Consider the following 27,075-nt stretch of genomic DNA (forward strand, 5'->3'; position numbering starts at 1 on the left):
GTTTCTCAACCTTAGCACCATTGACATTTTTTCCCTGAGAACATCTTTGACATACAGAATTGTTCTGTGTACTGTAGTATGTCTAGCAGCATCCCAAGAGATGACAGTAATTGCCTACCCCTCTCTCAGTTGGTACAATGAAAAATGTCCACAGACATTGTCAAGGGATGTGTGTGTGGTGAGGGGCAGGGATTGGAAACAAAATTCCTTCCTTTCCTCTGCCCTTTGAGAACCACTGGCATGCATATTGTTTTAACTATATGACTTGAAAAATAAATCTTTTTTTAAATTTTGTTCTGAAATCTGTCTGATAAACAATCCCTTAACATAACATGATATAATTGTAGCCTGGGCTTTGCAGAAAGAGAAAGCTATTACTTTCCTACAGTGTTGAAGAACAATGTTCTTCCCTTGCAGTCAATAAATTTAATAAAAAGAAGATAGAAGGGCATATTGAGTCTCTTAAAAAGGTTGACATGACATGTACTGTTACTGGCGCAGAAATAATAGGGAGCGTTTTGAATGTTAAAGAATCAGTCTCCTCAGTATTCCAGAAGTCAAGTATGAAGGCTTCTCCAGCTTTTGAAGTAATTATTAGAAAGCCAGCTTCTCCTATTGCCAAGAAAGGGTTGCATTTTCATGTAAACCTTCTCAAATTTGAGAGCAAGGGACAAATGACAAGTAAACAAGTTGTTATCTGTAGTTTATTCAAAGAAGCAACTTCTAGGATATGTCACAAGGAGAGAGCAGCTGCAGCTTTACTCCTGTCCCTGTTGTAAAAATGATAATTGATGGCCATTTAAGCACTGCATGATAAAGAAATGTCTTTGGAATGATTCACAGAAATGAGATTCCATATTCAGTCACAGGACATAAATTAGCGTCTCATACCAGGCTGTGTGTAGGGAATATAGAAATTAATAGCACAGTCTGCTTGAATTTGCTATTAAAATAATTTTAGATGGATAGATATATTCTGGGTAGAGACGTGCCACACCATCTATCTATTTCTGACTTTTCCAATTGATGCTATAAATTCCAGTGCCTGTCTACAAACATGTATATGAATATTTTGCATGCTATGTAAATTATATATATCGTATATCATTCCTTTTAAAGCTATTTCTGAAACCTTAATGGAAGCCTATGTTCATTTTCTTTTATGCTTGTCAAAACCTAATTTGAATTATTCTCTGTTAAATATCTATGAGAGATGAATAAAACATGGATATATTTTATTAATTCATTTTTCATTGTACTATGGCTCTAATATTGTTAAGAAGAATTGATGTCACCCTTAAGGCAAGAATTTCTGCTAATTATTGCAGGATTTAAAAGCACTTGATTGGTGTCAGTATTCAAAAAGCAACATCTTTGTGTATAAAGTAGCTATAGTCTTAAAACTCTTATTAAAACTGAGCAGCTCAGATTATAGATATTACAAGAAAAGGGCAAAATCTTTGATATCAGATAGTCTAGATAGGAAATCAAATAATTTAAATTTCAGGAAATTATAGCTAAGTAGAAAAATTTAAATTGATATTCTTTCTTTTCCTAATATCTGCTTAGCAGTATCCATCATGAATGCACAAACCAAACCAATTCAGAGCCAAGGACTCCTTGTTCTTAGGCACATGATCCAGAATCCATTTTAGCTTTGTAGAGTTAGGCGTATAAAAGGCTGCTTGTAAGAAATAATGACAGATCATTCTAGGGTGGTCAATTTTTAGTATAACCTAAGGAAAGCCCTGTAACTATCAAGCCCTGTAAATTAATTATCATCTCTGGTAATTAAGTGTCTTGGTGACTCCATATTCGGCAATCTTTTCTTACAGCCTTTGGGGGGAAAAGTTAATATTTTATTATATACTTGGGAATGTCTTTCATTTACTTAAGTTATTCATTTCTCTGAAAAATGGAAATGCTAGTAGAATATAGTTGTTTCTGTAAATAATCCAAAATTGAGGGGGGAAAAAAGCTAAAATTTTTATTTCATGTGTAAAATTTTATTTGGTTAGAGTTGACTAGAGTGATTACTAAAAACAGCAAAATGAAGTATTGCATTAATATATTGCAGTTATTTTTTTACTTTTATTAATATGGGTGTATGGGAATTGGAATAAAGCCATATTTAAATTTAAATCTTGATTCTATTACTTGACTAACCTGGATAAGTTATTTCTAAATTTGCTCTCTTTAACAAAAATAAGATAGGGACTGAAAAGATAGTTCAGTGGTTGAGAACATTTGCTGCTCTTGCAGAGGACCAAAATTTAGTTCCCAGCACCCACATGGTGGCTCACAACCATCTGTATCTCCTGTTGTGGGGAATCTCACTCCTTCTTTTGACCTCTACAGGCACCAGACACACTTGTGATATATGGACCTGCATGCAGGCTGACATTCATACACAATTAATAAAATATAAAAAGAAAGGAAAAGGGAGCTAATAATATGACCTTTTGCATTTGGTTGTCTTAAAGTAAAAGAGCTCACCTGTGACGTTCTTGGCAAGTACTTGATAGAGAGCAGTGATTACATCAGTTACTAGTTTTTTCTTTCTAAAATTATGTACTTGAAATTAAGCATAACCACGAAGGACACAATTTGATGACATTGCTATTTGAATAGTAAACTAAATATACAAAGCAAATATTGTCACCCTAAAAGTTTCTTGAGACTGTATCTTAAAAATATCTTTTAGTTGATTTCTCAGTTCTTTTCTACATTTTCTGTTCTTGGAAAGCATTTTGAACATGTGACTTTCTTCTGTGCTGTAGACTGGTATGAAATTAGAATGTAGTAAAATGAACCTCAGTGTATTCCATAGATAGATGATTGTCAGCAATCATTATTGTGAATTATGCACATTTTCATTTTCCTTACCTTCTCATTTAATAAATCTTTCAGATCTCTTGTGGACGAGGACGACCAGCACATGAAACTGTGCCTTGCAAGCAGTGAAATGGGGCTCTCTTCCCATTTGCAGTCTTGCAAGGCAGGAAACACACGGATCTTTACCAGCAATACCCACAGTTCTGTGGTGTTACAGGTAATTTCAACTGTCGCTTTGGGAGGATTTGTATAGTTCCAAAACCTTCTAGTTGTTGTTTTGAAGTGCAAGATGTCAATAAGTGGGGAGGCTGTTAATGTGTGGGAGTGGGAAGGGAAGGTGCATGGAAAATTTGTTTTCAGCTCAGCTATTGTTAACATAAAATATCTCAGAAATAGAATCTATTACTTAGAAATAGAATCTATTACTTAGAAAAACAAAACCCCACCAGTGTAGAAATATTGATTCAAAAAATGCATGTGTTCTTGAGTTTAAAATCACCTCCACAGTTCATTGTTTTTATTTGTGTAAAGAGTATCTTGATAGCATCTCACTTTATTTTTTAAATTTATTTTTAATTATATACTGTTTTTCCATCGTTTCCCATTTCTTTTCTCCCTTAAGAATATCCTGTTTGCCACCATTGACTCTAATCTCTGTTATTTAACAGCCGGAGTGAAAAAAAATCACAAGTTTCCTATTCTAAATATTCTAGTTCGTCTTCTGTTATGCAGTTGTCTTTGTCATAGTCTTAAATATCACATTTATTTGATGTCTCAGTTCTCTTTGGCCATAGTAAGTGTGGGTGTAGGGATGGAGGCTGCAGCATATAGTTCCACCAATAGATGTAAGAATTAATAACTAACATGAAAGGAGGGGACAGAAATCAAAGGAACACAAAGTGCCAGGGATCTGGGACTATTTTGCATGGACGTTGACATTCCACATGACCTTACTGACCTCTGTGGTCATTGATGAATTAGAGAACAGTAGAGTCATTGATGGCCATAAGTGCCTTCTAGATAAAGTTAAATTCTGACAGTCTTTTTTGCTAAGTAACATTATATATATATACACATTTCTAAATGTATCTTAAAATGAAATCATCCTAGATGAATTTTGTGATCAAGAACAACTACCCTGAAATAGTACATATTATAATGAAAAATTATGCTTATAATTATTGTGTAATCTCTGTTTAGTGTAATGTCTCTGGGCTTCGTTTTCCTAAAATGTGACTCTTGATCAGAACATCTCTATATTGCCTTTTATGTCCAATCCGTAAATTCTGAGAGATGGGTTCTAAAGTTTGTTGTCCTTTGGGTATCCTCAGCAGAAATATGAGGGTCAGAAAGAAAGATAGTTCAGTCTTTTGGCATCTTGACACTGTATACATAGTATAAATGTTGACTTTTCCAGCCCATGTAGATATCAAGAACATAAGAGGAAGTAATGTGCTTCTTTAATGTCCTTGTACTAGAGAACAGTTTTAAAATACTGGGAAAAAAACCAGAGGCAAGAATCTTCTTCTACCAACAACCATGGATTATTTTTTCCATGAATGAATAAATGAGATGATAGAGAAGATGAATTATAAATCATTGTTACAATGAGGGAACATTTAAAATAGCCTGAATGTTTTCCCTGTTATCTTTTAGTCATTTAATTACATACTTTTTGCATTCAGTGCACAGATCTATCCTACTTTGTTTGTTTTAAGACAAGATCTTGTTCTGTAGCCCAAGATAGCCTGAAGCTCTCTTTATAGTCTAAGCTAACTTTGAACTGAGGCAATCAGTTCTGTCTCAGCCCCCTAAACAGAATTCTCAAAAGATCAATACAAATGTCTGAGGAGCATTCAAAAAAATGTTCAACATCCCTAGCCATGGGGAAATGCAAACTAAAACTACTTTGAGATTTCATCTTGACCTAGTCAGAATGGCCCACATCAAGAAAACAAATGGCAGCAGATGCTGGTAAGGATGTGGGGTAGGACAGAACACTTATTTACCACTGGTGGGATTACAGCCTAGTAAAGCCACTGTGGAGATCGGTGTAGAGGTTTCTCAAAAAGCTGAAAATCAATCTACCACACAATCCAGCTATTCCACTCTTGGGCACTCAAAAAACTCTAAATCTTACTATGGCGATGCTTGCTCATCAATGTTCAATTAATGCTCTATTCATAATAGCCAGGGAATGGAATGCACAACAAAAATGTACATCTGCACAATGGAATATTACTCAACTGTTAAGAAAAATAAAATTGCCAGAGATTGTGATACATGCCTTTAATCCCAGCATTCAGGAGGCAGAGGCAAGTGGATCTATAAGTTCGAGGCCAGCCTGGTCTACAGAGTGAGTTCCAGGACAGCCAGGACTGTTACACAGAGAAAGCCTGTCTTGAAAAAACAAATAAACTAATAAGCAAGCAAATAAATAAATAAATAGTGAAAATGGGTAGAACTGAAAATAGTCATTCTGAATGATATAACCCAGGCCTAGATAGGCAAACATCACATTTTTCCTTCCATATATAGATGTTAGCTATAAATCTTTAGATAGGTGTGTGTAATTTGCAATACCCACAGAAGTTAGATAACTGGTAGGGGGCCATAGGAAAGGAAGGGATCACTCTAGGGAAGGCAGATAGAATATAGTGATTTAAAGGGGTAAAGAGGAATAATGAAATAAGGATTAAATGGGGTGGTGGATGGGAGACCAAGGTAGAGGAGGGAATCTGGGGAGGGAAAACTAATCCTGAAGGCCTTTTGAAAAAGCCATATGGAAACCTACTACTGTAGAAGCATCGTAAAATATATACCTAATACATATAATAGAAGAGTTTCAGGGAAGTTATCCTATCACTGAAGGACAGTACCCCGACTAGACACCACATACTAGCAAATAAAAACCACCAGTACCAGGACCTGGTTACCTTTTGAGTTTTGAAAGTGATGTCCCAAAGGCCCCTAAACATTTCAGGCCTTTGCTCTTAGTTACCCTCCAGAACTTGATGGCAAGACCCTATTGGGGAAGACACCACATACTTGAGTCATAAAACATGGAAAATTAAAGTGAGTACAGACCTGGAAGCTTCACTCTTACTGGTTAGTTTTCATAGTGCTAAAGATGCTGTGCAAGCTACTGAAGGAGAGTCATAATCATCATTGTTACCCAGCTGTGAACCCTGTGAACTACAGTAATGACTTTTCTGGCATGATACTGTATGACAGTGGCACGAATGTTAGGTGCATGAATATTTTCTTGGATATAAGACCCACTCCAAGAGATGGAACACTGGGGCCAATAACCTGTGTCTCTACTGGTCTTGGTCTCTAGGGGAGAATAGACTACTACTGTTCTCCTAAATTGACTTAGTATTTAAAAAACTCCTAATGGCCTATTAGTACATCTCTCAACCCTTAGCAAAAAAGCTACTTTGTGTAATGTTGGTAATTAGCATAGGGACCAACAACTCCAATGTGCAGCTAAAAAGAGACTGAAGAATATTCAGCCCTAAATTGGAAATCTATGTCACATCCCTCCCCCAGAGTTTTAAGGATCATCCAGAAAGAAGTGAGAAGAAAGAGTGTAAAAGCCAGAAGCAGAGGTGATGGATGACTCTGGAAAACAGTTTTCCAGACACAGTAGGACAAATACACATATGAATTTATAGCAGTTGTGACAGTGTGCTCAAGACTGGTGCACATTCAAGACAGACAGTATCCCAATGTGGGGGTGGGGCGTCAGCACAAAGTCTCACCCCTAACTGAGGAGGTATTAGCATTTGATTAGCTACTGGAAGAGAGTGAGTTTGTTTTCTTTAAGAGTGTGACCCCCCCCCCCCCCCCCGGGGCAATTGAGCCACACTCTAGGGTAGGCCTCACACCTGGGAAAGGCAAATACAAATTGAAGTTGGTGAGTTAAGAGGAAAAAATAAAAGAAGAAAAACAAAAACAAAAAAAAAAGCGAAGCCAGGTGGGTAGAGAGGTGGGGATAGATCTGGGAATAGTTTGGAGAGGGGCTGAGTGTGATCAAAATACATTGTATGAAATTCTCAAAGAATTAATAAAAATGATATTTTTAAAAAGTACCTTCCCACAAACAGATTTGAAGACCAAGCACTAACAGGGAACCATTTTCTATATAATTTTGGACGTGTGGTTGTCCAGGGAATAAGCCAGAGAAGTGTTTAATATATAAATGTTATCATTGTGTTAAAATTAGCAACAACGCAAACTCCAGTACTGTCAAGGGGAAAGATCCATGGGGAGCAACTGCTTTCGGAAGCCTCACCCTGAGTGATTACCCATTTCCTAATTGTAGTTGATTCGTCTAGCTCAGCCCAAGCTAGAATTCTAATTATAGTACTACTGGCTGGTGATCTGACTTTGAGAAAGTCACTTATCCTCTCTGGACCAGTTTCCTTATTTGTAATCTGGGTGAAAGATACGAAGATTAAATGTCACAGTTTATGGAAAAGTAAGGTCTATGATAAATATTTCATTTCCTTCCACCCAAGCTAAACAGAGAAGATTGCAGGGGGAAATGTAGCTGATCAGAAGTGATGGGTACACCAAATAAGGTCTCCATCTGGTTGGCCTGAGTGACTCTAGAAGATTAGTCATCTTTATTAAATAGGCTGCAACAAATTAGGCTGTCAACGTGCCTAGAAAGACATTTGATACATAATCAGCTTGCATTCCTAGAACCTTAAACAAATCCCAGAAGAATCCATGATGGAGTTAGCAGTACAAATTACATGTACGAAGTAAGAAGATTACCCAGAGTTAGCTTAAGGACTGATTGTTGAAAGTCAAGGATAATTTCATTGCTCCCATTCCTTGACTGCTACTGCATCTGTGCTTGCTTCTCATAAAGCCTTCAGTTCTTTGACTTCTCCTTATTATCCCAGATTGACAGTGTCTTTCTTTTAGTATGCAGTCCTTTGATGATAATTCTCAGTGTCATATGCTCTCAGGTGCATTAATTTTTAAATAAGGGCTTTATTACGATGCAATTCATATAATATATAATTCACCTAGTTAAAGTGTATAAGTCAGTGGGCTTTAGACTGTTCGCAACTATCACAATAGTCTATTCTGAAATAGTATCATCTCAAATTAAGAAAACCTGTATCTGCTAGCAGGCACTCTACATCTGCTGCCAGCCCCTTCCTTATCCTTAGGTAGCCATTAATCTCTCTAGCTCCATAGCTCTGTGTATTCTAAGCATTTCATATACATGCAGTTATCAAATACTTGGTCTTTGTGACTATTTGCTTTTACTTACTAAAAAGTTTTCAAGGCTCATCCATGTTATAGCATGTACCATACTTCTTTCTCTCTATGACTAAACAATATTCCCATTGCATGGATGTACTACATACTGTTCACCCATTTGTTCATTGATGGGTACCTGGTGACTTCCAGCTTTTAGCTTATGCACAATGCTGTTATGATTATATATTTACAAATATTTTCATTTCTTTTTTATATGAGTCTAGGAATGGAGTTGCTTGGTCCTGTGGTAATTTTATGTTTAATCTTTTGAAGAACTGCCAGAGTGTTTGCCAATATGGCTGCACTATTTTATAGTTATACTGAATTGTAGACACTTCTGGTTTCTTTATAGAAAAGAATAAATGTAGCACATGCTCTTTGACATGTAGTACACTAAAAGAAAGCATGTAGTAATGCTCCTTGACAATTGTGTGGTTTTTTTTTAAATATGGCCATCCAAATAGGTGTTAAATACTACTTATGGTTTTGATTTGCATTTCCCCAATTGCTAATTATATTGAGGAGCTTTTCATTTGTGCTTATGGTCATTTGTATGCCACCTTAGATGAAATGTCTATTTAGAATATTGGCCCAGTTTTTAATTGGGAGATTTATCTTTCCATTATTCAATAATAAATGTTCTCTTATATGTATGATATATATATATATATATATATATATATATATATATATATAAAATGTAGATACAAATCCTTATCTCATAAATAGTTTGCTGGCATTTCTCAAAACATCTTCAGATTTATGTTCCTTCATTGTTTGGCTATGTTAATTTCTAATCCTTTATCCACTGAATCACATACCCCTTTCCTTAGCATTAGCTTAGCAGAGTTAATAGAAAAGAGGGTCAAAGAAAATGCTTACCTGGCTTTGAAATTTTCACTGTCCTCAAGTTCTTTCACATGTCATTGTCCTTAGGCTTCTTTCCTCCCCTGGAATGCCCTTTCTTTTCTTTAACTGTCTCCTATTTGTTCATAATGACTCATCTTAAATGGTACCTTTTGGTAACATGCTTTTTTCCCTATTTAGGAAGTAGGTATTTTTTAAATTTATGTTTACCTGACACATAAAACACAAGGATCCATGTGATACATACAGACTTTGTTGACTTCCCAAGGGAGGCCTTACCTCCTATGAGGAGTGGAAGGGGTGGGGGTGGGGGTGGGAGAAGGGAAGAAAGGGGGAACTGTGGTTGGTATATAAAATGAAAAAAAAATTAAAAAATGAATGACATAAATAAAAAGTAATGGAAAAGGAGTAAGCCTGGGTTGGACAACCTGATATGATTGGTAACATTACACAGAGTCATAAAACTTCTGGGTGTATAGTTGGATTAGAGCCAGATTTGAGAGGTCTTTGAAAAGCAGGAGTTATGATGTAGCACAGTGATAGAGAGCTATTAGATGTTTTGAAAGTGCAAGCTGTGGTACATAATGATAACAGTGTTTCATATTAATATAAAATTTTATGTCCAGCATATATATCTCTTTCCTCTGAATCAAATGAAGAGCAGCCCCATAAAATAAAATGTCATATTGCTTTGATCAAATATGTGATAGCTACTAAGAGATTAAACTCATTACTTAACCTTTTCTTCTTTACATCTTAAAATCTTACATGCTTGTTTGTAAAACCTATTTTCTATTGGTTATTTTTATTGTTCTTGTCAAGATGAATTTCCTGTTCCTGCTCATTCTTTCTGCAAAATTATAGTTATCACATTATTTGTAATATACTACTAAATTCTTTCTAATGCAGAAGTTGGTGGAATGTTTACTTGCCTCATTATTTTTAATACCATACTATACATCAGAGTTGATTTTGCATATTTCATTTGAATGCCACTGCTATCCAACCAACTTTTAAAATAAGTTATTCTTGCTTATTTTTATATTAGAATTTATAACATTGACTCTTTCTTTTCTCTTATAGAATAATTATGAAATTTGTTAGGTTGAGTTAATTTACTTCTACTTTTAGGGTATTTATAGACATGACTCTTTGTAATATTTGAAGTTTTGATATACTAGATAATTTAAATTTCACGAAGATTAAAACATTTTAGTATTTGTTTGCCCCAAAACAATATAGAAGAAATATAAAAAAAGATGTAGGGAGATTTATTGAAGGGAAAAAAGTAGATATCCAGGAACTGAGGACAAACAAGTTCCTCTTAAGTCAGAACTAAAGCCCAGAAGAAATGAAATAATAGAGAAATAAGATAAGTGCTAATACAAAAGGGTGAATTTAAATTAATGGAAGCAGTTTCAAGGATATCCTTAAAAGTTAAATAGAAGCTAAGCAATATTCATAAAGCAGAACTCTATGTGTAGAGCGGTGGGCAGCGTAAGTTTATAGAAATTATATGAAAGGAATAAATACAAAATTGGTCAGAGAAAATTATTTTTTTAATGAAAGGACACACTTTGTGCATGATCTCTAAGATCTTTACTAGAGTTGATCAGAGGAACAGATTGTGAGACAACTGGTAAAATGCAGAGAAGAGATTGTAGGGTGCCAACCCCTAATTGACACATCTACAGGGCAACCCTTATGACAGAGGCTCAGGGAAAATCACAGAAGGGGGGGGAGGTTGAGATTGTAAGAGCTAGAGGACTTGAAGTCTACTTTAAGATAGTGTCTCTTACATAGGACAGGAAAACTGCTCCCATAAATCTCAACAATATGGTTGCCTAAGCAAGACCTGTATAATGACATCAGTTGACATTACAGTGTGGATGGGGAACTCTCACAAGGCTCTACCCCTAGGTGAAGAGCTACAAGCAATCAGTGGCTTTTGGAAGAGAAAATGAGTCTTCCCCAAGGACAAGTCCTCTGATAAATTATTCAGTCCCAAGTGGTACAGCCTTAAACACAAAAACTGCTCTAAATGGACTCAATAGGGTGTGTGTGTGTGTGTATGTGTGTGTGTGCGTGCGTGCGTGTGTGTGTGTGTGTGTGTGTGTGTGTGTGTGTGTGTATAAAAGATCAATAATTTCAGAGAGAGTGGGTGGAAGGAAAACAGGAGGGAATGGCTTAAACAAGGTGCAAATACAATATTTGCATATGAAATTCTCAAATTTAAAAAACAATTAAGAAAAGAGTGTGAAAATGAGAACAAAAAGTAGATAGATTGAAGGCAGATTCAGGGGTCTTTCATGACATCAAATTATACTGAGAAAGGGTTGAGTTTTTCATGATTGTGTAAATAGATGCACAATGATTTACTTTGTGAGGAGGATAAAGTCTCTTGATACCTTAGCTGAGCTGAGCCATGCTGTTCAGATGTTAAGGAATGAGCCTATCTGTCCACAGGAAGTTCATTGTTGCATCAATTGTAATTTCAAAAGTTGTAAGACGATCAGAGTGCTGTGGTATGTCACCATGGGAGAGTTTACATCCTCTAAGAATGAAGTTTGTCCTTGCACATTGAGATACAAGGCTCTTTGTTGTTATGTAGGCATGTGTTTTGACTTTTAAAAGGTGTATATCAATAATTTTAACCCCAAATTTATTTGAGGAAGGAAGGGAAAACAAGCCATTCCACTGTATCCAACCTTTTCTTCCTAAACACTAGGCTTACTTCTGTTTTTCCTCTCATTTTCAACCTTTATACTCTTTCACAACAAGCGCCTTAAGCACATTCTCTTTCATTATTGGGAGAAGCTGTTTCTAGTTCCTAATTAATATGACAAAAAGCTATGTTCTCCCCACCATGCTTACATGACTTTAAAGTACTAATTGACAGCTTCTAAGTGAAATGGGGTTTTGTGCATATCCTAACTTGAACATTTACTGCAAAGGATATGCCAAAGCACTGGTGAATTAAAGGTACTGGTCCCCAAACAGTGCCAGCCAAGGGTGTCTCCTTATCAGCTGATTGACAGTCTTACCCCCACTGCAGTGTGCTCAGTCTATACTTACAGATACTTACCAAATTTAAAAGCACCTCCCATAAACTTACTGAACTTTTTGCTCCTTACATGAATAGTAAGAGTCAATTCTTGTCTTAAGTATGAGAACAGCTTCTCCAAGTTGGCATTGCTTTGGCAAGATTCACTGTTACTGTTTTTCATCTACATTTCTGAATAAGAGAGTCAAGGGGTGAATTACAGAGCTAGGGTACTGAGTGTTTGTGTTTGCAGAGGAATGGGGACATTTGTGAACAGTTTTGTAATTATGAACAAAAACATGCCATTCATTGGCAAAGATACACAAATACAATACATAATCCTGTCAAGACCGAACTCCCTGTTTGGGGTACAGACGAAGGAGTTAATCAACAGGTATTCTTCTCACTGGGACCTGTCTCTCCTCTCCACTGCAGGGGCTAGCCTGTTCATCCTCTGCTAATCCTTTAAGCCGTTGGAGACAATTAAGCCTACTGTTGGGACTCCCTACACTCCTTTTATCAAAGATAATTAAATCTCTGACATGAAAGATAAATTGGCCAAACAGCAGCAGCAATAAGCCGGGTATTGGAATATTTAAAGCACAATCCTTAATTCTTAAGGAGGATAAACAATTCAGGTGATAGGATGAACTCCAGGCTTGCACTTGATATAGACAGATACCTTCTCTTTTCTGTCTCAAGTGGGAAAAAGCCATCAAAATGCAAAAGATTCTCTTAAAGTCCTATAGCAGTTCTATCCATGTGATTATGGAAAGCAGTTCTGGAAGCTTGAAGGGTTTTTTTTTTTTTAATGCATGGGGAAAACACGTGTAAATTATCATTTTTTTTCTCCAAGTAGGGTAAATAAATGTATAAATAAATGAATTTACATACTTTCCTTCATTGTTCTTAATGTAAATTAGCCTTCATGTTCTATTTTTTGTGTGCTGTAAAATGTATACAGAGATCAACACAGCAATTTTTATTATTTTTGTGCACTCTTTTGGCTCTGTTTTCAAAATAGACTAGACCTCTAAACAGAAGCTTAGCACACAGGGGTTGTGATGTTCTTTTCCGCTTGATTCCTGGCTCAACTCATGTGCTTGTTACAGGGCTTTGACCAGCTTCGGCATGAAGGACTGCTTTGTGATGTGACCCTGATGCCCGGTGATACAGATGATGCCTACCCTGTGCACAGGGTCATGATGGCATCTGCTAGTGACTACTTCAAAGCTATGTTCACAGGTACATTGCCTTTTGACACCTGCATTCACATTAAGACTTTAGGGGAAAGCCCTGTTTAATTATTGTAGTATTATTATTTCTTATCCAAAATCCAGTATTTCACTCTATGTCATTAAAAAAATACTTTCAAAAGAAATATTTACCAATCTGTGTGGTTGTGTGTGCTGCTGCTCTGTCATGGGAAATCAAAGCATGTTTCTTACCATCCCTTTTACTTCATAGTCTTTCTTTTTTTTAATATCAGAGACTCTGTGTTCCTATAATATGGTCTTTACTTTATCAAAAGGTAGAAAGTGACAGAAGAATATTTGAAAGCATTTGCATCATATATGATCTTCATTAGTATAGAGAGAATTTTCTTCAAGTGCTCTTTTAACTGTAAAAATGTGCAAAAGCCCAACTGTAGAATGGTGCTTACTTGGAATAAGATTTTCCCTTGATTTTAATGCATCTAATTAGCAGCAGAAGTAAGTTTGACCTTAATTATCCACCTTCATTGAATTGACTCTCTTTTCATTAAGGTGGCATGAAAGAACAAGAGTTAATGTGCATTAAGCTTCATGGCGTGAGCAGAGTAGGTCTAAGGAAAATTATTGATTTCATCTATACTTCGAAACTGTCTCTCAACATGGACAACCTTCAAGACACTCTGGAAGCTGCCAGCTTTCTGCAGATTCTACCGGTTTTGGACTTCTGTAAAGTGTTTCTCATATCAGGGGTAAGATGTTTTCAGATCTTATTTTTCTTGTTGGTAGAGTTAGAGAAGGGCTCATGAAGTCAGTGGTATAGACATGTAAAACTTAGATCAGAAGCAGCTCTTGTGTAAGGCGTGCTGTGGGAGTAAGTAGAAAATAAACCAGGTAAATTTTACCTATAGGCAAATGATGTGGAATAGTATTACATTTGAAAATATTTGTGCCTTAACTTGTTTCATAATTTTCTTTACTATAATTTTGCTTTATTCATTTCAGTGATTTTATACAGCATTTGACTTCTTTTATTGAATTACGTAGAAAAGTAATCTGAGCTTCTTGAATTCTGTTAAAGCAAGCTTGACAGTTTTTTCTTCTTTGAATATGGGAACTTTGATCTTAAGAACTAGCAGTTAAGTGCTAACTTGCAAAGATTTAGAACATATCACACTGAATAGTGGTTAGCTTTTTCTTAAACCAACTAATCAAGGAACTACTTAATAGTCATTCTATTCCTAAAGTCACTATTTTGTTTTAGTTAAGAAAACTTAAACATTGTCTGGCTTATACAGAGATGACAGGATTTCTACAATTCCTGGAGCCTGCTTTTGTGATTTAAATTATAGTAACAGTGAAATTTTATGTATTTTCTACTTCATCATTTGATAGATAATATATTTTCCTATAATTGGTTTTAACTAATGTCAACTTTAATATTGGTAATTTGCTCTTAGGCCTTTTTGAACTTTTGTACATGAACTCTTTCTTCCTTAAAACACTAAGTTCGGGGAAAGCATTTACCTAATTATTTTATTAATAAGCTGCTTCTTATCTACCAACAGGTGAATCAATACTGATGTGATATAAGTACACGAGGGGATGATGAAAAGAATACATTTCTGTCATTTACAGGTTACAAGGATAAGCCTGGAATATAATATATTAAGTGAAATAAGGCACACATATGAAAAAGAATACTACCTGTTCACACACACATGTGGAAGCTAGAAAAGTGTATTTCATAGAAGCAGAGGAAAATAGTGCTTACCAGACTCCAGGAAATATAGGGCTGAAGAATGTTAGAGAAATTGGTTAGTGAGTACAGAAACAGAGTTACATAGTAGCATTCTGGTATTCTAGAACAGCAGCACAGTGGAGTGCCTATTTCTAATAATGTTTCATATATGTCAAAATAACTATAAAAGTATTTAAAATGTCCTTACAATGAAGATAGTGGATAAGACAATGGATATGCTAATTACCTTAATTATTACACAACATATATATGTATTGAAACATCATATTGTACCAGTAAATTTAAATAAGTAATATATGTCAATTCAAAACAAAAAATTAGGCATATTAAACAAAGAACATTTAAAAATGAGAAATTTTCTATATATCAGCCAATACCCATTTAATTATACTATTAAAACCTGTTTTTTAATATATTTCTTTCGATTATAGAGTACTGAAATGACTGTCATAACTACTTGTAAAATTTTAAGCTAATTACTCTTTTAAAGGTTTTATGACCATACAGTGCTATATTATTGACTTATATCATTACTTCTGAATAGTCTAAGTGAAGTTTATTAATTGCTCATTCTACTGTTTGCCAGCATTACTAAATTTGTGTATTAAGTTTCATTTTAATCCCATTATACAAAGCCCATACTCTTAACTATTTTTCCTCTAGTTTTTCTTAATCACAAACAGCATGATAGAGTTTCAAGTAAACTGTGATTGTGATGAATGTAACAAGTTCAAGGATTAAAGCTTATGTTTGCAGACTCTTTAGCATTGCTTTCCACTGAGCTTAGCAACATATGCTTGTCTTGAAATAAACTAGAGAAAGTGCTGTGATTTCATTGGGAAGAAGCAGTGTTGACCTGTTATCTAACAGATGTTTGGCATTTATAACTTCAGATGTCATGATCACTTTACTTGAAAGATGACCAAATTTAGTGTGTGTGTGTGTGTGTGTGTGTGTGTGTGTGTGTGAGAGAGAGAGAGAGAGAGAGAGAGAGAGAGAGAGTGAGAGTGAGAGAGAGAGAGAGAGAGAGAGAGAGAGAGAATGTATGTGTGTGTGAGAGAGACAGAATATGTATATATTTTTATGTATACATACATTTTTTTTGAGACAGGGTCTTACTATGTAGCTCTAGCTGGCCTAGAACTTTCTTTGTGGACCAGGCTGGCCTCATACTCAACAGAGGTTTCTGCTTCTTGCATCCTAAGTATTGGGATTAAAAGCATGAACCACCACACCCAACTGAATTTTTTAATTTTGTTTTCTTATTTATTTTATTTTGTTATTTTGAGACTGGATCCTTCTGTGTAGCCTTGGCTCCTGAAACTTGCTTTGTAGACCAGACTGGCCTTGAACTCACAGTGATCCACTTGCCTATACCTCCCAAATGCTGGGATTAAAGGCGTGTGTCACCACCACTCAATTAAACCAACTGTATTTATCATAAATATATTTTTATCAGATTGGTACAGAAGAATTTTTCAAAATAACTATTTAAAAACTCTTATTTGAAGATGGAATGATAGTGATTTTATATATTTATACCTTTCCAGTAATTTAGTAGTTAATGTGTTTGAAACGCTTGCTATATAACTAAGGCTTTCTTGAGATGCCTTCATTATCATGGACAGTTAATATTGTCTTCAAGGTTGTGTTCTTTGTTCTTAATATCTTCAGCAGACAAGCTCCACCATATGTAGTGAGGAACCTTGATAGGAGTGATGTTTACTTGTGCTACAGTTCATTCTGCCTCTTCATTGCAGATTTCCTTGTCTGTGAACTTGTAGGAGATTCATCTTTTTCTGAACATCATTCTACTTTGTTCATGCTTTGTCATGCAGACTGAGAATGTGTCTGCGTTCTTTTATGATGGCAACCTCCTCTCTCATGGTCTTTGATCTACTTTTTAGAAAATTGGTGGATTGTTAGTACCAGGATCTTTTCTTTTTCTGATGCATTGTGTTTCTAGTTAAACCACTCTTCCGCTTTGAACTATTTCTCCCTTCCTTCTCAGCACCTTTTCTACTTAGAACTTCATGTTTCAAGATACTATGACTATTTCACATTGGAGGTTTTTTGTTTTACTTATTCCCTGAGCTAAATTATTATGAGTAATTTCTTAGTAAGATGAGCCTATGTTTTTAAAACTGTGTGCTGAAACCAAATATTTTAAAGGAAATAGGCTTCATATTTTTTTTATTAAAATCTTTTGATTCGTTTTACATACCAATCACAGATCCCCTTCTTCTTTCCTCCTGCCCCTCCAACATTCTCTCCCCAAACACACTAGAAAGCACCAAGAAGAATTTAATTTATGGAATGGGTTATGTAGAAGAAGCTGAAGTGATAGAATTGGTATTATAAAGGACTTACTAATAAATTTGCTTAGGAAACCTTAAGTCACGCATGTGAAATTTAGCTAAAGGAGCACTGCCTCCTAAACACCCCAAAGATAAGTATCATGCTTACTAGGCCTGTTATAGATACACAAAATTTAGGGTAGTCGTATATAAATGTTTACTCATCAGGATTGATCAGCCTTTAGACTCTGATTCTCATAACAAGGGAGATAGCACTGACTTAAAACCAGCCATTAGTCGCATTGATCCTATACCAAAGATATATCTCTAAGGGGCAGCTGGGGGTGGGAGGCAGCATGGGGTTAAGCCATCATTAAGTAAGTCCAGGTCTGTCATTAATCCCCCGTGCTCTTACCAGGAAAATATAATTCTGCCAGGTGCACAAGATGATTCCCCAGTAACAACTATTTGAAAAAAAACAACACTGGCATACTTAAAATAATTCTGGCAATATGCAGTATCTTTGCTGTATAAATCTCCTATCTGCATAAGTGGTCAGACTTGTAGTCTCCTGTCTCTGTTTGAATTGTTCAAAATGTACCCTGGGGTCAGGACCCAAAAGAGATTTAAGGATGACAGCAGCGTATATAAAATGCATAAGCCTAAGGTTGATATAAACTAATGAAATCTTTTGGTTGTCGACTCTTATTTGGACATTAGCCACTGTCAACCAGGAGCTCTATTTAGTAAGGAACTTTACTTCATCTCTAAGAGTGTGGAGTGGTTTCTCATTGAGATGCTGTATTATTTCTATGACATGGGTGAGGCATAGTCAACATTTTCAGATTCTTTTAGTTTCTACTTTTTCCCTTAAGAGTATAAAAGCAGGCATTCATTTATTTAATCTGTACCAGGATCTCTTCGTATGTAACACTGCTCCTTTAACAAACTAATATTTGATTTCCAATCCAATGTGCCATTGACTCATCAAATTACATTAATGAAGGTGTTTGGGAGCAGCTGGAATCATTTGAATCCACAGCAGCAGCAAGGACTAATGTGTTAATAAGAACACAACTAACAAAAATTATAACACGCAAACTGTTTTGAGGATGGTTGAAAGTTTGATTGTATGAAAATAACTTGAAATAATATAGGCCAAGGAAATAGAAGTAGAAATTTGAAGAACAATTTGAGAAGGGACTAGGTGTGTTTGAAGAATTGTTTCTCGTTTTGGTGTTCAGACCTTTTAAAAGGTAGAAGTTTTAGATGCTCTGAAGAGTATGTGCAGCCCTTTTAAATGAAGTAATACTATCTGAGCTAGCTTCTGTTGTAAGTCTGTTTTCATGAGTAATTACAGGGAGATTTGGCCAAATTTTCACATGAAATTAGATAACTTAGCATAAAATTTGAGTTATTTCTACTTAAAGAATTCTTAAAAGAAGCTTATTAAGGTATAAGGTATTCTATCATATATGTAAATTACATTATATGTTATTGCCTGTATCCATTTCTAAAATACTACCTGATTTAAACATCTGGAGATCTTCTACCTGAGGTATGACTAAGAATCAAGTAATCCTAAATTGTGCCAAAATTATTTACTCTTCGCCATCAATTTTAATCTGTACATATTGTTAACTGTTTGAGGTTTCAACTCTTATCCCTATTTGATGAAACATGTTTGATGAAAATTCATTTTCTAATACATATTTACCCATGTTCCATTTATAATTAATAACGTCCTAGGAATTTTCTGTCCTAACAGATATTACATTTTGTTATTGCATCTTGAATATTTGTAATATTGATTTTGCTGGGTCTTAACTTTGCTGTGTGCCCACAGTGTGGTGCCTGTTGTATAGAGGCTATAGAAAATAGTTAGTCCTTTTGTAAAGAAGATGACACTTCAAAGGGTTATCAAAAGTCCTCTGGCATTATTTCAAAGGTAGGAGCTGTTTGTATTGATTAGATGTTCCATCCAAGTCTTTTCCAGTCCCGTGCATCTGTGTATGTGGGTTACTGATATCTAGAAGGCATTCTCCAAATGCCCCTAAATAAAAGGTAGGTTTCTTCTCTCCTGTCATTTTAGTAATGTTTGTTCTGATTGGGTATTATTGAAGATGGGGGGAGGCTAGGGCAGGGGGGAAGAGAATAAAATGTCCCAATAAATTTCTTCATTATTATTATTGTTATTATTATTATCATTATTATTAGTGTTTGAGACCAGGTCTCACTCTGTAGCCCAGGCTGGCCACAGAGGCCCATGTCCTAGGATTATAGTTGTACACCAGCACTCCAGGCTCTACTAACCATTTATGTAGCTTGGTTTTTTAATCTCTCTTGTTGGTTTATTTTGCCTTCTATTTAAACGTTTTCATTTTGATTTTGTTTAGGAGGAGATGGGGATCTCATTTTGTAGCTCAGGCTAGCCATGAGCTTGTGAGCCACTTACTTCTGCTTCCCAAATGCTAGAATCACAGGCATATACCATCATACTCACTACATGCTATAAATTTAGATTTAATTTAATAGCTGTTGGTCTTGTTTTAACATCTTAAATACTCAATTTTTTGTTGATTTTATTAGTGGTCATATCAATAATAACAGAAATGTTCATCTTTGAGAATTTTATGCTATCATTAATTATAATTTTTGTTTACCACTACTAATAAATATTTAGAAAAGCACAAATTACCTATATTTCTCACTTACCTTGAGAAGCAGATTCATTACCTTAAACAGTAATGCCTTGTATCTAGTACCATTTGGGTACTCAAATATTATTCTACTCAATGCTACTGAAAGTTTTTATGACACATCAGCCTGCCACTTCTAAAATAGTATTAAAATATATTTTATATTAGAAATCAAAGATATTTGGTACATTGTTAAACTGTGTTTCTAGAGCACCAGAATTTATTTTTATTTTCATTGTTTTTGTGTCATTTTTCTTTAGGTGAAAATATATAACTACCAAATATATTGAGAAGTTAAATCTATAACTACCAAATAAAATAAGCAATTAGACATTTTGACAATTTTTATACTCATCCAATCAGTTTTCTTAGGGGAAACATTACCATCAGTCCTCCAGGCTCAAATGGATAGCTCCAAACTCTTGCTCACACAGAAGATCCTGGTAAAACCAAAGCTTTTGTTAAACCCTATGAACCACAAAAAGATTCATGGAGAGAAAACAAGTAGACACGGGTGACAAGAATATGGGAAAGGGTGGAGTAAGAGTTGTCCATGTGAATTGTATACATGTATAAAATTGATTTTAATTCATTAAAAATAAGTTATTAAACAAAATAGAACAAATATCAGAAACAAATGCACATTCTTCTTGAGAAATATATCTGTGAAAATATTTGTGGGCTAATCTTAGAGTTTTTACTGTTACTATATCTAACTGGCTTGTTATTTTATGCAAAGGAGTAATGCTTTTAGCTTTATTTCCAGTACTGGGGATGGAACCTATGGCTTCGTGCATGCCAGGCAAGCAGCCTACCACTGAGCTACGTCTTCAGTTCTTCATTTCATCTTTCAAGACAAACATCAATAGAAGAATTATCCAGTTTTCTCTTAAGCATATAACAATACATTGATGAATTTTATGTTACTTATTCAGCATACACTGTGATGAAAGTTAAGAAACACACACAGATGCATTGGAGCCTTTTTCCTATCACTGTGTTATATACACACATAGAAATATTTGTGTGGTGGGCTTGCTTTGTGGTTTATTTTTGTATTATGTTTGCTGATGTTACTTTTCTATTTTTCATTTTGACCTATCAGTTATTGAAAAGAGATCCTGCTGTGGAGGGACTACTTTCATCACTTCTCCACTCTGAGGCATATTGCAGTCAGTGCTGGGAAAATTATTCTGGGCTTTCTGACTCCAACTACTGCTAGTAGAGTGTGTTGGTACTAACAGAATAACTAAGGAAAGTTACGCTCCCCAAATAGGTCCTCCAAACTCATCTTGCATGGGTTTTAATGCAGACAAATACCTCTTGCCCTCAACAAATTCTCTGGCTTATATTTCTGGATAAAATATATAAAATAACTTTGTCCTAGAAGTAATCATGCTGTTAAATCATTTATTGTGAACACTAACTTTGAAACTATGGAGGATAGTAACAATGATACCTCTACATCACAGAGAAGTCCAAGAGTTAGATAGTAGAGCTTTTTGGTGACCTGCTAATTATGTGTGCTACTTTGAAGAACCAAGAAGAAATTGACTATAATTGAATAACATGATTTTCCTAAAATTTCTATCTAGCAATAATTTTATCAGGATTTGAGAGAATGATAACTTTTTGAGGAAGAAAATTATTTTGGACATAGTCAATTTGAAATGTTGCTTTTCAGGTTAACTGATCATTTTTGTTTAGTCAACTTTTTTGCTAAATCAAGGTGAAGGTTGTTTGCATCTTCTTTACATCTTTATGCACTTGAATAATAATCTTTATTTGCATCTATATGGATTTTACAAAGCACTCTTACTCTGAAATAAGAGTTTCTGTGGTCAAAGTGTAGATGTCTAGAAAGCAGCCATGTTTTAATTTTCTTATTGGATTCCTAGGTTAATTTGGACAACTGTGTTGAAGTTGGACGAATTGCCAACACTTACCATCTTACAGAAGTGGATAAATACGTCAACACCTTCGTCTTAAAGAATTTTTCTGCATTGATAACCACTGGGGAGTTCCTGAAACTCCCTTTTGAGCGTCTTGCCTTCGTACTTTCCAGTAACAGCCTTAAGCGCTGCACCGAATTAGAGCTCTTCAAAGCTACCTGTCGCTGGCTTCGCCTGGAAGAGCCAAGGATGGACTTTGCTGCAAAATTAATGAAGAACATACGATTCCCGCTGATGACACCACAGGAGCTCATTAATTTCGTGCAAACGGTAGATTTCATGAGAACTGACAATACTTGTGTCAATTTGCTTCTGGAAGCCAGCAATTACCAAATGATGCCGTTTATGCAGCCAGTTATGCAGTCAGACAGGACTGCCATTCGGTCTGACACCACTCACTTGGTTACACTCGGCGGAGTCCTGAGGCAGCAGCTGGTTGTCAGTAAAGAATTGCGCATGTATGATGAAAAGACCCATGAGTGGAAATCTCTAGCCCCCATGGAAGCCCCAAGATACCAGCATGGCATTGCTGTCATCGGAAATTTTCTGTATGTCGTTGGTGGGCAAAGCAATTACGACACAAAAGGAAAAACGGCTGTTGATACAGTATTTAGATTTGATCCTCGATACAACAAGTGGATACAAGTTGCACCTTTAAATGAAAAGCGCACCTTCTTCCACCTAAGTGCCCTCAAAGGATATCTGTATGCAGTCGGTGGGCGAAATGCTGCTGGAGAATTGCGTAAGTCTGTGTACTTATATTATACATAGAATACATTTTTTTTCTTTACCCAGAAATGTGTTTTAGTTCACAAAATAAACAGTTCTAGAAGTTTAAAGACAAAAATATACCTAGGGTTGCATTTGTAAACAGTTTTTCCAAGAAAATATCAGGGACCATCTGTATATCTTATTTCAGCACATATTGTTGGCCAAGGTCCAAATTATATCTAATATGTAGTTTGCTGTATTGCATCAACTGTAACACACACATAGTTTCATATGGAAAGGTCTATTGGAATGTCTATTTGATTAATTTATATTCTAATAGTGCCTTGGCAGAAGTTTGACCTAGTCCTTCATCCTTGACTTTTCAAAGCCCACCAGCTATGGTACTTACTAAGCCAAGATTCTTCTTTACTGAGGCCTGGCTCTTATTTCTTCATTTCCAGAATTGAGACCTAGTACAGGTCATATAGTAAGATAATATTCTTCTCAGAGTCAATATAAACAGTTCATTTAGTATTAGACAGAGTTTACTATCTATGATAATTAAGATCTGTGACTACTAGTTTCCATGATTACTCTCTTACTGAAACATCAGACAGGTCTCACCATTGTATACTTCTTTTGTCTTCCTAACGTTGGTTACAAGTATATTTTAACAGAAATATTTTGACTATATAAATTAACCACATAAGGTGTATTTTTCTTATTTTATATTAAATGTGAATAACATATTTTTTTCTATAATGAATGCCAGGGACTACATTTTATCTGTCACCACTATTATTGTTTAATCTCTTTTACTTGCCAACAATACATTTTTTTGAAAAGTATCTAGAAACAGATTTTGTTGGTTTAAAGTTGTTTGTTGGGTTTTGTTTGTTGTTTTTATTGCTGCCCCAATGTGGAATCTCAAACTCAGAGCATTATATTTGGTAGACAAGCACTGTATTACTGTGAGGTATACCCCAGTCGCTAGCCGCCTTTTAGTCCTTTGATTCTATATAGAGTCCTTGACGTGACCAGTATCCCAAGCTCCATATTGTCTGTCATGGCTTTAAATACTTCTCAGAATCTTTTTTCCTAGTATTGTAAGAAATAAAAGAGACTTTCATGGTCTTTAGATGGAGCTATTTATTGGAGAAAACAGCTACTTTCTCTATATAGAGAGCACTTTCTTATTAGTGGCATGGCCTTAATGTTACTGATCTTTTCTGTCTGATTTCTCCCATTTTGAGTTATGATAGTTGTTCTAGGACCAAGCTCTGTAGATTTGGAAGCCTAGATAGCATGATTATTAACTGTGCTGCTTTCCCAATTGATTTCATTAGTCAGACTTCTAAAAACACAAGACACTCATGCCCTTAGCATAGAACTGTTGTATTTGGTCTCCTTAGTTTAACCACACACATTAGCTTCATTGGACTGTTTGAAATTTATGATATCTGAAAATGTCTAGAAAGTACAAGTGATGATTTTGTGGGGTTTTTTGAAAAGTAATTACTGTAACGATAGTCTTCAAGAGTTGACAGAATTCTAGATAGCTAACCATGGCAGTTGGTGGTCATTTGGAAAAGTCTATTCGCACCCGGGATGAGTCCCTTTCTTAGTGCTTGTGTGTTAATGTGATCATCCCTGTGAATATTCAGCCACTTAGTTTTTATTACACTGTCCCTAATATTAATTAGAAGTATTATTCTTCTGGGAATTACACTGTTTAAGCCAAGGGGAATCCTTATGTAAAACTAAAAAGCTAGAAGCTTCCTTTTTGGCTTGCATCCCCATATTCTGTTTCTCTTATGTTGTGCCTGGATAGGAATGAGAAATAAGTGAATGTATTGGGCAAATGACATAGGAATAAACTACCTTGAACATGATCTGTACCTCTAATTAGAGAAGGTTGCATTTATATATTTATAAACACACACACACACACACACACACACACACACACGGACAGTTAGAGAGAGAGAGGCCATGAATTTGAGAGCAAGATGGGGTGCATGGAGTAGGCTGAAAGGAAGAAATGGAAGGAGGAAAATGATGTAATTATCCTTTACTTTAAAAAAAATAATTAAAAATAGGCCTATTGGTACTGCTAGACTATCACTAGTCCTAATGGCACATACCTGAATTCATTGCACTTAAGAGGCTGAAAATCCAGAGTTCAAGACCAATCTAGACCCCATAGTAAAATCCTGTCTTTTTTGTTTGTTTGTTTGGTTTGGTTTTTTGAGGCAGGATTTCTCTGTGTAACAGCCCTGGCTGTCCTGGAACTTGTTTTGTAGAGCAGGCTGGCCTCGATCTCACAGAGATCTGCCTGCCTCTGCCTACCGAGTCCTGAGTGTGTGCCACTATGCCCAGCTGAGACCCTGTGTTTAAAAAGGTTTCACAAAGGTTAACCTAAGGATAGATAACTACTTTAAAATATATTATATTGTATTATCTACCTGAGGTGCTATAGATTGGTTTTAATCTTATTTCACAAACAGCATTTTTCACAACCGTTTTTCTGATTACAGTACAGATACTAACCTGCCTTGTTATGAGGCTGCTCTAGTTATAATTACAGTTCACTTTATGATATTACATCCCTTAGCTGGACGTGGCCATGCATACCTTTAATCCCAGGCAGAGAGGCAGGTAGATCTCTATGAGTTCGAGGCTAGCCTGATCTACAGAGAGAGTTCCAGGACAGAGAGAAAGAGGACAGACAGGCAGGGCTGCCCTGGAGTGGGAACAGAGAGGGAGGGAAGGAAAGGGAGGGAATCTCCCATCATTTATAAAGTATAAAACTATAAAGCTATTCCTAAAATTTTGTAGGAAATGATTACTTCCCAATCAATATCACTGTCAAATAGATTTTTTTTTACTAAATATTTTAAGACACAGTATATTGGAGTTTTTAAAATTACATGATTGACATACTAATTACATTCAAATTGAGAGTCTTGATTCTGGTAAAGACTTCAGGGCAGAAGGAATTATTGCACAAAACTAAAATCAAGAGACTTCATTCATTTTCTGACCCTAACCTAGCACTCCTTTTGAGTTCCACATATAATACTTAAGTGAGAGGGAGAGTGTACTGTCTCATTTTGTCATGTTCTGTTTTGTTGAGGTAGCCAAATTTGATCTAATTGTCCTTGGTTTTCCTCTTCCCACTGAAGCTAGTCAGTGAGTTCTTTTGAAGTTTATCCATTAATAATAATCTCTTTATAGAAATCCAAACAGAACTTGTATTGGTTTCGCTGTCTAGTTTTGCTTGCTGGCATTGTTTTTGAAGCAAAAAGAGGTTTAAAGAAAGTCTTTCATATACTTCTGAGTATTCCAGAGACTGGATGAGTTTTATTGTTGTTTGTTTGTTGGAATTCCCCTTATACAGACTTGCCAGCATCTCTTCCTGTAAATGAGCATCCCCTTCTTAACTCATTAAATTTCCACTCTCATATGCCTATGTAAATAGAGAAGGTGATGGGAAGAGGAAGGCAAGACACAGAGATTGATGGAGAAAGTGTCAATGATTTAATGGGTTCATTAGTGACAGTGCATCTTGTATTCTTCATAGACACAATAGCCATTGCCCAGGAATAATTATAAACGGAAAACAGTGCACACTTTGTAAGTCATTATAGATCATTTCAATATACTAGGCCTTTTAAAATTCTCTCATGGAGTGTGTAGGAGTGGCTAAGGAGAAAAATATCTAAGTCTGTAGTACATAAAACAAAGACTGTGTATCTTCATGTCTGCTGTCATACTGGAATATAATTCCTTGGACATTCTGCTTTCCCTGATATTGGTTGCTGTAGGAAAATAGGATAAGTGTATAGGAGCTGCCACTTAAGTGAAAAGTGATTCTTGTATTTCTGGCTTCTTTCTGAATAGTCCTTTGGTTCTTTTTTCTAACCTTTGAAAAATGTAATACATATAAGAAACTGGCCTTCCATTGAGGTTTTCTATTTTGAAGAAGACTATAATGGCTCAGATTTTTCATTTCAATTACATATTTTAAAAAAGCTTTCAAATGATGAAATAACATAAAAATTATTAAATTTCAAATAAATATGCAATAAAAATTAATAAAATTTATTAAATGAGCCTCCATATCCTTTAATGGATTTGGAGTTTTGTTGATTACTAAACAGGTACCTTCAGATTCTAGATCTAGAGTCTCTTAAGACTTGCCCTAGACCTTGATATAATCATCTCAGAGAATGGGGGTCCCTGAGCGAGAGGAAATAAGCATCATAATTATAGTTAGGAAACTGAAGAGTCTCTAAGTTATACACTAGAACCTTAGACCACTGAAGTTGAGTCTCTAGTTTATGAGTCAGGACACTTCTGCATAGTCCCAGAAACTTTATTTATAGCTTTGTGGGGTATTAATTCTCTATCAC

At 35.4% G+C, this 27,075-nt stretch overlaps 1 protein-coding gene across 10 annotated transcripts in view; it reads left to right on the forward strand.

Annotated features, from left to right (window-relative positions):
* Nucleotides 1–27,075, forward strand: part of Klhl13 (kelch like family member 13) — a 153,920-nt gene that overhangs the window by 120,458 nt on the left and 6,387 nt on the right. For all 10 annotated transcript variants that reach the window (XM_015986478.3, XM_015986481.3, XM_076562538.1 and 7 more), the window contains 4 exons: nt 2,911–3,052; nt 13,141–13,273; nt 13,795–13,991; nt 21,896–22,691. In XM_015986478.3, the coding sequence (XP_015841964.1) occupies nt 2,911–3,052; nt 13,141–13,273; nt 13,795–13,991; nt 21,896–22,691 (1,268 nt within the window). The remainder of the gene's footprint in view (nt 1–2,910; nt 3,053–13,140; nt 13,274–13,794; nt 13,992–21,895; nt 22,692–27,075) is intronic.

This window comes from Peromyscus maniculatus, chromosome X, assembly GCF_049852395.1.
Source record: "Peromyscus maniculatus bairdii isolate BWxNUB_F1_BW_parent chromosome X, HU_Pman_BW_mat_3.1, whole genome shotgun sequence".
Taxonomy (NCBI): Eukaryota; Metazoa; Chordata; class Mammalia; order Rodentia; family Cricetidae; genus Peromyscus; species Peromyscus maniculatus.